Source organism: Carya illinoinensis, chromosome 8, assembly GCF_018687715.1.
Source record: "Carya illinoinensis cultivar Pawnee chromosome 8, C.illinoinensisPawnee_v1, whole genome shotgun sequence".
Lineage (NCBI taxonomy): Eukaryota > Viridiplantae > Streptophyta > Magnoliopsida > Fagales > Juglandaceae > Carya > Carya illinoinensis.
This window is the reverse complement of record NC_056759.1, coordinates 5,496,432-5,509,318: the sequence shown is the minus strand read 5'-3', so window position 1 is coordinate 5,509,318 and position 12,887 is coordinate 5,496,432. Positions and strand designations below refer to the sequence as shown.

At 31.5% G+C, this 12,887-nt stretch overlaps 1 protein-coding gene across 1 annotated transcript; it reads left to right on the top strand.

Annotated features, from left to right (window-relative positions):
* The first annotated feature begins 11,240 nt into the window (after positions 1 to 11,240).
* LOC122318013 lies at positions 11,241 to 12,322 on the top strand. Its single transcript, XM_043135131.1, has one exon. It carries the CDS (start codon positions 11,659 to 11,661, stop codon positions 12,112 to 12,114), a length of 456 nt encoding a protein of 151 aa, XP_042991065.1. The 5' UTR covers positions 11,241 to 11,658; the 3' UTR covers positions 12,115 to 12,322.
* The last annotated feature ends 565 nt before the right edge of the window (positions 12,323 to 12,887 follow it).

Below are 12,887 nucleotides of genomic sequence, written 5' to 3'. Positions count from 1 at the left end.
TTTTATATTTATCTCCTGTCCTTAAAACTAAAAGTTATGTGTTTCTATAATGAGCACTAACGACAAAGTTTTGCTTATTTATACTTCAAAGTTGCTACACAAGCATTAATATGAATCATACTTAATCTTCAATCCTGAAAATCTAGGTTCAATTTAAGGCGTTTGTTTGGTATTACCAAAAACCTAGAAAATGGTCATGGTCACTCAACCTTACTAAGGACTGGAGAAATAACTTTTTATAAATGTGAAATTGATATGGATAACTAGATATTATTGACTATATCAACTTAATTTTATGCTGCTTTCATTAGGATGATGCTATAGATCCTCCATCTGAAGAACAAGCAGGAGGAGGGGAAGACTGATCATTCTTTTGTCTTGCAGGATGATCTTGGTTATGTTTGCCGCATTTGTATTAGTTTTTTTTTTATCGGTTAAGAGTAGTAATATTGTATTAGTTTAATTAGTTGTGATGTATTATTATTTTTTCTTTTTTTGTAAATTTATGTTTTGCATTGTGATGTAATAACAATATTACATATTTTGCATTTTTTTAAATTTTGTTCTTCAATTTATTTTTAAAAATACTTTTTTAAAAGTGTTTAAATTATTATTTTTTTTTTTAAATCTAGGCAATTTGAAGAGGATATCAGATTTTTTTTTTTTTTAAAAAAGTGCTATAAATTTTTTTTCAAGTTATAAAGTTTTTTTAAAAATAAAATATTACAAAACCGGATTGATTCAGGTTATAACCCGGATTGAGGGTTTTATCCCCCAAAAAAAGCAAATAATCCGGATATCTGCCCAGATTGAATCCGCATTCAATCAGGCAGATAACCATCCGGTTTTTGAAATTTGGATCTGGTTATGGCTGGATATCCGGATCCGGATCCGAATGAACACCCCTATGCTGGGGTTGGTTTAGTTACACAGATAAAATTATTTCATCTTATTTTATATAATTATTATAATTTCTTTAAACTCTCACATAAAATAATAAATAATTCAATTTTTTAAAATTTTAAAATAAAAACATTAAAAATTATATCATAATAATATTTTATTCAACTTTTAATTTTTATCATATCTTATCTCATTTTATCTGTATAACCAAACCAAACCGTTTCTAAATTTAAAGCCTTCTTTGCAAGCTTGTGAGCCGCTGCATTGGCCTGTCTTCTTGCATGTTAGATAAACCAATTAAAAAAGCAACACAAAAATGATAAAAGTTGCAGTTCAATGAAAATAACAAATTAATTTAACAATACTCTCAAGTGTGTGGCAATACCAAATTGGGGTTTAGTTAGGTGCATTTTGTTTGGTCCGTCCGAGGTTTTAATTCCTGGTTTAGACATTTCGGCCATAGCCCATTCGGTCCAATTAAGACAACCTTCCAGCCCATTCAGGAACCTTATTTCTTTTGCCCATTTGATCCACGAAAGCTCAAAGCCCGTTACTTAATAGTGAGGGTTGGGAGGACGAACAGTTACGTTTGGTTATTTTAAAATAGGGAAAAAATTATAGATTAAAGTATGAGACTCAATAATGGAGGGAAGAAAAAAAAATATTGCTATGGCGTTTGGAACTCGACGACGCATGGAGACCATGCACACTGATGGTGGCGGTCCATGGGTTGAGTAGAACCTTTTGTGGTCTTCTCAATGAAATTCATGCATGGTATAAGTGGGCGGATTTATAGAAATTTGCCCGTTGAATCGTTATCTAAGTCCTCCATAGATCACGCAGTGCAACTGTGCAACTATCTGGTAAGGATCGAATAAAGTACATCAACAACTTTGAAAGGATACAGATTCCCAACGTAGTAATGATTGATCTCTAATATTTATTTGTTATTTGTATATGCTTTAATTACAACTTGTAATGGTCATCAAAAAATAATATTCTGGCCCTAAGTTTGTCCCATCAATTTGATTGCTTATTTTTATTTTATTTTATTTCTTAATATTGTTTTTACTTAATGATAGAAAAAAGTGGCTATTATTATATTGATATTTTTTTAAAATATTTAAACATGTTTAAAAAATGTTTAAAATAAAAAATAAAAAAACAGAAAATGTGCAATTTGCACTAGGGATGTAACTGATTCGATTTGGTCTGATTTTGTACAGATTTTCAAACCGAATGGATATATACTGGTTTTATATTTTCAAGAACTAATTTCAAACCGGTTACCCTCTAAACCAGTTCAGTCCAAGTTTTCGATTTTAATAAAGTATCAATGCCATTAAAAAAAATATGATTTTCTAATATATACTAATTAATTAAAGTAAAATATAATTACTATATTAATATATATTAGTATTACTAATATTGCCCAGATGACTAACACAAGAGGGGGGATGAATTGAGTTGTATTAAAAAATAACAATTATAAATCAAATATATAATATAAAATATAAACAAAATATGAAATAACAATAAATATAAAGAGTAATGGTAAGAGAGAAGCAAACTCAGTATGTTAACGAGGTCCGGCCCCACTGCCTACGTCCTCGCCTCAAGCTAACCCTTGAGGATTCCCAAATTCATTATTCAACCCCCTTCAGGTGGAGATAGAAACCTATTACACCTTTGAACAACACCACTACAAAGGATTCGTGTAGAACACCCTCTACACTTGCAATCACCTTACACGTGGTGATTCAACTATTCCCCGTGTAGAATACTTTCTACACGCACAAGGGTTATACACACTATTTTTCTGATATAAAAACTGATAGTGGGTAGGTTATCAGAAAACACTCCTCAATGAGTGAAATAAGAACAATACAGCGCAAACTATATCTCTCAAAATGAACAAGGATTAAGGCTTAATGCTTAGAGAAGAGATAATGAAAGTTTTGAATGAATATTGTATGCTCTGGATGTTATGAATGTGAAGCTCTCAAATGATCTATTTATAGGCATATGAGACTTCATATTCAAATTTAAAAAGATTCACATGTCAAAGACAACATCATTCACTTTTTCAAAAAAAAATCAAACCTAATCTTTTACTTTTGGCATATGACAAAAGGAGCACACTTTCCTTTTCAAAAAAATTCAAACCTAATCTTTTACTTTTTGCATATGACAAAAGGAGCACACTTTTTTTTTTCAAAAAATTCAAACCTAATCGTTTACTTTTTGTATATGACAAAAGGAGCACACTTTACTTTTCAAAAAATTCAAACAAAATCATCTACCTTTTGTATAAGTCTAAAAAAGCATCAATCACTTTTGAAAATATTCAAATAAAACATGCACATGTGAAAGATGACAATCAATCATTTTTAATATTTTCAAAATTCAACCATTTAATCAAGGCATGCACATGTAAAAGATGACAATCAATCATCTTTAATATTTTCAAAGTTCAACCCTTTAATCAAGGCATGCACATGTAAAAGATGACAATCAATCATCTTTCAAAATTTTCAAATTTAATTTTCAAAAATATTCATGCACATGTGGAAAATGTATTTTAATACTTTATGATAAAATATTAATTTTGAGTATTAATTCTCATTTCGAATTTTAAGAGATTTACAACATTACTCTATGATTTTAATGTGAACTTGTTTCCTTCTTACTCATGCTTAGTTCTTTGATGTGCTTGACTCCATTGTGTGGACAACTTGAGTTTGAAACTTCTTTATTCTTTGAATTTATTTGTTATCATCAAAATCTATATGTAGATTTATAATCGCATAAAACTTGAAACATTGAGTTCAACAACTAATATATTCTGTATTTATCAAAATGAATATGTTGAAAATTTATTAGGCCATAAAATATAATTAATATATATTTTATATTAATAACATATGATCAAACAAATATTTATATTTAAGATTAAAATTTCTGTTATAAATTATAATATAAAATTATTTCATATATAATATATAGATAAATTTCATATATAATCATATATATTATATATAATAGTTTATATAATATTAAAAATTAATTTATATATATATTTTTTATAAACCAGTCCGATCCAATCTTGAAAAGCTAAGAATCGAAATCAGAGTATTGGATTTAACTGGTTTTTAAAATATAGGAACCAATCTGGAACTGGTCCGATTTTTCAATTTAAACTTTCACCACTAATTTGCACTAGGGGCACGCTAAGTAGGCAAACTTTGATGGCATAGTAGCATTAGCCTTGTATGTATGTTCTATATACAAAGAGAAATTCTACATGGTAGCTTTATACCATACACCTCAATCTAATTAACATATAATTTGTTATTTTAGCCCTTTATCTTAAGACTTAATATGTGTATTTAAATATAATGTAAAAAATGACAAATCACATTTAGTTAGATAGATGTGTGTGGTGTAATACTTTCTTGTAGATATACAAATACTCTTTAGAGTTTCCAAGTCATACACTTCCATCCTAAGTCTTGAGTTGCTTTCTTTTGAATTCTTTAGAAAAACATATAAATGATCATAAAAAGCAATTAAAATGAATGCTAAACTCGAATTAGCTAATTACAACTATAAAAATGCATGTAATATTCACATTTGACGTAATCTTGTCTATATAAATTTTATAGTTCAAGTAACGCACACGGCTTTTTCTAAAGAAAAATGATTTAGACAAATTTTTTTTATAAAAATAAACTCACAAATTAATATTATTTTATATGGTACTTTAGATTATAAAATTAATTTTATTATATATCTAAAATATTACATTTAGTCACGTCAATTTTTTAATTAATTTTTATGAAATCTCTCTGTCTATAGTACTTATATTCTCTAAATCCAAGTGCTTAATTTCAGAAAATGATAAGAAAAATCCATTAGAACAGTACATGCGGTCAAACCAAACTTGGTCGTTTCACTCACATCTCTATATATATAAAGAGCCTATGAAACGGTAAATCTTGTTTTAACGGATTTTTTATTGTTTTTCTGTTAAAGTTAACGCCGTTAGTCTAAAACCGTTTGAGGAAGAATTGCAAAAGACGAAATCCATCCGAGGAGAATTGCAAGCGAGCGATAATGTAAAAGCTCCAAGCGATCGGAATTCCATTTTCCCGATTCCTTTCTGCATGCGTTTACTTTGCTTGAAATATCTTCAATTGTTTTCTTCCCTTCCCATAGATCACGCAAGGACTGCTCCGAATGGAGTTCCTGGGAAGGTCGGTGAAGAAAGAGTTCAAGGGCTTCAGGGTATTCTTAGGGATCGTGAGATCTACAACGCCTCGCCTGGGTTCTTCGAGATCGTATATGAGGACGACAGTTTCGAGGAGCTGGAGTTTTTCGAAGTGGCTTCTCTCTTTGAGGGCACAGAAGAAGCCTTCGCCGCCTCTGAATTGCCTCATGAAAAACTGCAGCTCGGACGTAAGGCCAAGAAGTGCTGCCATATCGAGCGGATTTGTGAAGTTCGAAGCAGTTCAGGTAATTTACTTAATACTCCTAAAGGAAATTTGAGGGAAACTGTGGGGAACTGTGGCAATTTACATGGAAACGGTAATTTAAATGATGGGTTTGTAAGGATTTTAGAAATGGGATACGGGTTGGAAGAGAATATGAAAGAAAGGACTTTAGAAATGGGACACAGGTTTGTTGGAGGGAATTTGAGAGAAAGTGTGAAGGTTAATCTAAATTTGAATATTAATATTGAACAAATCCCAAAAAACGCAAGTGGGTTTGGGGTGGATTTGAAAGAGAGTGTTTCTGTTGGTGGAAATGTTAATGGAAATGATAATTTGAAAGACGGGTTTGATTTGAATGATGGGCTTAATGTGAATGCTGGATTTGATTTGAACTATTTTAAGTAGAACCTATTTTATGATTTGAACTTGTTTTGGAGTACCTTTGAATGAAGGTTTTGAATCTGCTGCTGAAATGTTAGGGACAAGCCTTATAGATAAAAGTGTTACAATCATGGAATTCAAGGAATATTGAAGAAAGGTAGGATATGATAAAAGAGGTTGTAAAAAGGGACACTACTTGATACAATTGAGTTCTTGTTTTAACTATGACCCAACTTTCACGAACCTGTTTAATATATATTTTAAGATTGTTTGGTTTATAATTTCTTCATAGAACTTAAGAAGTGAGGATAAAGATTTTGAGAAGAAATGGACTTTCTTTTTCTGCAAGGGAGTTTCTCAGTTTTATTCCTCTACCTTTGATGAAATGGCCTCAAATTTTAAATAAATCAAATATTTCTACTTTGGAGGTTGTTGTAACAAAATTCTTACTTCGTTTCTGGATCAATTGATATACAACTTATGACTAAAAATGGAGAAAAAGAGATAAAAGGACACAAGTTACTCTAAAATGAGTTTTTTGGAGGCTCATTAATTCAAGGGTGGCTTGCTCTTTGTGATCATCTAACATCCCATATACCTTCTAAGTCTTCTGTACAACAATTAGAAAAAGATGTTGATGGTTTATTTTATAATGACAAACTCGATTTGTAGTATGTGTTAGATTAAAAACGTGAGAGCAACATAGGAATAAAAGACTATTTTTTCAGTGCTCCCCGGGTCATCTTGAGTAGTGTGGTTTATTAATCGTGAGATAATTTTTTTCTTCATGCCATCAAATTTTGGAAAGTATCTTTACTAGCCATCTTTATGACAATGAAAGAAAGAAACCATAACGTGCTTATGACCAATCGAGGAGTAGAGAAACAAACCATCTTACAATCATAATTGTGCTTGAAATGCAAAAGTGAAGCTAATTGAGTACCTACTGATCCATGGCCCATTTTTATGGCTGAGTACCTATTGATCCATGGTTCATAATTGAAACCTGGATTTGATATCAGTCCCTTAAAACTATTCAGAACTGACTACTACAAACAACCTGCTTCTGTGAAGGTCGAGGTACTTCGGTGTCTGTCTGATGATATGATTGAAGTGGAAGCTATAAGGTCCGAGCTTAGTAGAAGATCGTTGGTGGCTAAGCCTAACATGGTTTTCGATCGAAGTATGAACCTTGATGTTTGCGAGAAAAGGAGAGTTACAGTAGATGTTTCTGTGGGCTCTTGCTTGATAGAAGAGATTGTTAAGGACACCACTGATTGGAATAGTGATGAATGTTGCCTTTGTAAGATGGATGGAAACTTAATATATTGTGACGGTTGTCCTTCTGCTTACCATTCAAAGTATCCAGGAATTAGTAGTGATCTTTGGCCAGAGGGTGATTGGTACTGCCCCGAATGTGCAGTTGACAGATGTAAGCCCTGGATGAAATACCAGAAGTCACCCCGAGGGGTAGAGTTACTGGGAATTGATAATTTGATCCTCATGGACGGCTATTTTTTAGCAGCTGCGGTTACTTGTTGGTGTAAGTTGGTTATTATTTGAATATGACTTATATCCGTACACAAGTGTGATTAATAGTCATTCTTATTTATATGATAAATCACCTTGATATGGTGTTCCCTAATCTTCTGCAATCAAATCCTTCCCATAAAAAGCTAATATTTAATTTTAGTGACCTCTACAATTACTAAGGATGGTTTATGTCATTCTTTGCACACACCTCATAATTGCAAGATTCATGTGTACAAGGTTAATCAGTCTATCTCTTATCAGCTGTTGGATCTTTAATTGTCCTTAAAGGCCATGATATCTCGGGTTGTTAGTTCTTTTGTCCTTGTTTTATTGTTTGGATTTAAACAGTAGAGTGGCTGCCTATTTAGTTTTACAATTTAAATAAACTGATTGCCTTGGTATTTGATTGGAGTTCTGTTGACCTTCATTTCAGGAAAAAAAAAAATGGAAAAGTTAATGAGAAATGGGAATTTTCTTTAAATTACAATTCATTTTGTTGGACCATTAATTTCATTTTTTCCTCTCTTTTTTAAGCAATTATACTTTGTTTCATTCTTTGTTAAACATAATCCTAATGCTGTGCATCTTCTTATATATTATGCTCCTCCAGTTATTAAATGTATAATTCATGCTGGGCGATGCCTCTTTTTTTTTTATGTTATATTTTGAACTAATATTTTTATCTTCTAATCTATGCAAACATGTAATTATTGTACTCTACTTAACTATCATTATGTCCAAATATATATTATTAATAAAATATATATTATTTTTTTAAAATAATCATTTCACTTAATTAGACAAACGTATTTTGCACGTTGATTCTGTTATAGTATATATTAATATATATATATAAACAAAAATCGTTTATTTTGCGTTCCTACTACTTTTTTATAACAATAATGTTTGCACGGCTGCTGGTAGGTTCGAGTCATAATTGACTATTTTATTCAATTTAAATGAATTATAGCAGTAGCAGCCAATACAGAGTCTGGGATTTCAACGCCCAATGCCACGAGCTGAGAATGCTGGCATGCTTATCATTCAAATTAGTTGTCAAACCCATACACAAGTTGGACACGCTGTTATTGAAAACGCAGAAAAAACATTGCATTGACTAAACGATACCAAAACATTCAGATTATAATTACAGTAATGAAATAAATGATGAGATCGATACCAAATTATCAAAGAAGTAGAGAAACATCTGACCCTTTCTACTTTCTTCTATACCTTTGTTTTCGATACCGAACGCGACTAATCAAAATAACATAATTTTCCGTGCCCAAAAGTATGAGCATTTTGCGAACGTGTATTATTATTCATACTTGAATGTTGTGTTTATCGCCGTATTTTGACATGCGACTTTTCGCAAATATTAGTAGCGTGATTTTAATTAATGTATGCCACGGCAAGTCGGCAACTTGGAGTTTGAAAAATGACTATTGATGGTAACCGTTTAGCAGTGACTAGAAACGTCTGGGCCTAATCCTAGAAAAGTAGAAAAATGCGAGGGGCGCCTACAGTTTTTCTTCGCAAAATTATCAACATGTTGAGTTGTGGTGGCTTGTCTGCTGCTAGCCTGCCGTCGGCTTCGTGGCAGATGCAGCTTGCCAGCTTAACGTGCAGTTGGACACTAAGATAAAATGAGAGAATTTTAAATAAAAATTAAATAAAATATTATTTTTTAATATCATTATTATTTTAAAATTTAAAAAGATTGAATTATTTATTTTATTTTATATAAAAATTAAAAAAATTATAATGATGAAATGAGATGAAACTGTTTAATATTTATATATCTAAACTAAGCCTGATAACAAATTAAAATAGAAAACTGTTATTTACAAATTGACGTAATTATATTTGATAAATCTATTTTGAGATAATTTTAATTTTATAATATAATGTATTATATTAAGTCATATCAGTAAATAAGTTTATTTATACAAAATTCCTTTATGTCTAAAATATATATATTTTTAATTTTTGAAAGACTAAATATTTTTATTGAAATATATTTTGGAGAGACTATTATCATTATTATTATTCTTGTAAATAAGAGTGTGTAAATATTTTCTAATAGACAAATTCTATTCATTATCTCTATATATATCACGCATCTGTTTTTATTTTTATTTTATTTTATTTCTTAATAAGTACATGATGTAAGAATGATGAGCATAAAAACTCTTTTTAATAGGCCTCAAAATCGACACAATCGCACCGATAACTTATAAACGAGGTGGTGCTAACCAAAATCGGCCAGTAGGGACAAAGAAAACCGGTGGTTTCTTACAGTTGATACTGATCGGTTCCACGATAAGTTCGTTGGTCGGTAACCATCCTTAAAATTTCACATCACAATTTTAAAATTTCTAATCAAATCAACCAAAATACAACAAATTTTTAAAAATCTATAACAAAATAACAAATACATAACAAATTAAGATGAGAGGATTAGGAGAACGAGAAAGCTGGCCTGGGCATGAAAGCAAATTGGTAAACAATAGAGACTCAGAGGAGAGATCTTAGGCCAAGCTTTGAGCAGCGTGAAGGAAGAGGGGAGGGGGTCGCTCCCCTATTGCATGTGTTGTGGTTGCACCATCGCTGGAGGAGTTTGGAAGGAGAAAGGGAAATGGGTGGTGATGGGAGAGAGAGAGAGGATGAAAACTGAAATTGAGGAAGAGGGACGGAAGGGGCAAGGGTAGGGCAGGGGTGTTTTATTTTTTATTTTTTATTTTTTAAAGACCAAGTTGAAAAGGATGCCGCTTTTGCATAAGTATAAAATGAAAAAAAAAAAAAAAAACATGGTAAAACCGATTAACCGGTTCAGCGGTTTTTTATTGAATCAAATAGAGACCGAATCAGTTGACGTCAGTTTTGTTAATTTTTTATTGCCGGCCGACTGGTTCTGTGCTTTGACAACCGATCTAATCGGTTTCTAGCCTGTTTACTCTATTCCTGTACACCCGTACTTTTTAATACAATATATCTTGATTAATACGTATTGAGCTCAATCTAATTGGTTGGGACAGAAGATGTAAATATACGTTAAATGCTTAGTATATTTTTGACTGAAAGTCCTATTTATATCGTACTGTATATAGTTCACACAAATATTTTGCGGCGAAGGTTGGCTTTTGAACTAATATTTCAACAAAACTGATCTAACAAGTAATCTCTAATGATCGAGGGAATTATTTAAAACTTAGGACAATTTTATTTTTTATAGTCAAGGCACCATATACCATTTTCTTTTTAAATTACACGTAAAAATCACTATTGATCAACAATTTTATATCTTAAACAATCATTATTTTTAATATATACACTATAATTCATTGTCCACTGGATTTATTTTGATCAAACTCTATATATATTAATTTAATTATTTTAAAGAGTAATATTATGTACAAGTCTTAAATATACTAATCTCCCGTAAGTTGGTGGTAGAAAATTAGAATCTATTGAAAAAGATAATTTTTTTAAATTTTTTTATAATAAATCTTTTATAAAAAATGTGTATGAAAAATTTAATTAAAATTGTGGACATCATCACTCCAATTCAAAATATCATTGTCATAAATTTTAAAATTATTTAATTAACCCTTATTAAGAGGAAGAAGGTTTTATTTATTTATATAGATAAAATGAGATGAAAGTTGAATAAAATATATATATATTTTTTAAAAATAAAAAAATTATTTATTTATTATATTTTATATAAAAATTTAAAAAATTGGTAAGAGATAAAGATAGCAGGAAAAACGCCGAAGAATACAAAAACAAAAGAGCAGGTTACGTAGAGGAGTGGTGACTCAACCAACGGGATGAGAGCAAAAACTTATTGTGACATGTCAAAGTCAAAACAATCATGTTTTTTTTTTTTTTTTAGTAGATAATAGATAATATCAGATATCTTGCAAGCACACAGCAATTGTAAGCTCGTTCTCATCTCTGGTATTTCTAATACGGCGTGCCCCGAAGAAAAAGTCCAATCCTACCCTGCTCTGTTCTTGATTTCACACCTACCTGCTTATATTCAATCCTACTGCTTCTTCTTCCTTTCCTCTACAAAACCGATCTCCAACACCCAAATCCATCCTCAACAGCCACTTCCTCCCTCTCTAGATTTATCGAGAACGTTTTCCTCTTGTAACTGATCATTAGCCCAACTCACTGGTTAAATTTAAACCTTAATTTTGTCGTTTTAAGTCTTGAATCGTCGCTCTGCAATCTTCAGGTTTTTCATTACTGAATTTCGTTTTCACTCTAGGCTTTGATTGTTATTGTCACCAATCTTTCTTTAGCTTTCATCTTCTCCTCGCTAAGAAGCTAGCGAAAAATGAGAAGCAAGGGAAACCAAAACAAGTTCGTGCGGTTCATAACTACACCCATTAGGATCTTGGGCAAAGCGAGAGACGTTTACGTCCGGAGCATCACGGACTGCGCTACAGGAGTCAGGTACGGCCAGAGTACGGGCGGCCCGACCGCGTTACCGAAGAGCTTCAGCGTCAGCTCGACGAGGTCCAACAACGATGAAGAATTGCGAGAGCTTATCAGAGCTGCCTCTGTTAGGACTTTGATCGAAAGGATTGACATGGAGATGATTATGAAGCAGCAGGCCGGGGGATCCAAGGGTTTGCCCAAGTCCTGTAGCGTTGGAATGGGCAGGATAGATGAAGACGGGCCCTGTGATTTTGAAGAAGTCGGCGTGAGCGGGAAGGGCCGGAAGGCGGATTTGTTGTATCCCAGAAGCAGAAGCTATGCTGTCACGAACAGAAAAGCGTCGCCGTTGTGAAGACCTTTCGAAGACAGCCTTGCTGTGGATTGTCAGGGATGCATATGGGGGGAATTACTCTTTCATTTGGTTGGTTTGATTTCTTTTGTTGTTTGCAATCTTTGCATAGAAAGATGAACGGATTGTAATTTCGTAACTTCGTTAATTTTAAGGCTAAAAGTGCCGTCAACTTTGGGAAGTCATGAATATGCACATGGAGTTTTGTTTTTGGCGTTTCTTTTTACTTTTTTCCTTATCAGCATAACGACGAGTGGCTTATTGAATTTTATTGGAGGATGGTGGGTTCGTAGCCATCTCACTCTTTAACCATACCATACATAATACATTGAAGTCTTCCAAGATTTCTCATTTTTTTAATCATAATTTTCTTTTTGTATATTTTTATTATCAATATTTGATCGGCTGAACACGATGCCTATTGTTTGTTGTTTTTCATCTAAAATTTTCTTATTAATTATTTAATGTCAATATAAAAATAATGATTAAAATATGAATTACTATAAAAGAACGTGGATGGACGGTTTGTCCAAATGATGATAGATATAAATTTTAAATATATAAGTTTTACTTAAGAATATAGTAAAAGATTATTTTTTTCTTAATAAAAAGATTATTTTTATAAAAATAATCTTACGTACAATTATTTTTATATATTTTATTAATATAATTGACTGTATTAAATTTTTTTAATATATAATAATTACGTTAATAATATATATATCTTCTATATATAAAAAGTGTGTATGAAACGGAAAATCTTGTTTTAACGGTTT

Excerpts from the sequence above, each read along its gene's own strand:
- LOC122318013 (XM_043135131.1), top strand. The coding sequence starts at position 11,659 with ATGAGAAGCAAGGGAAACCAAAACAAGTTCGTGCGGTTCATAACTACA.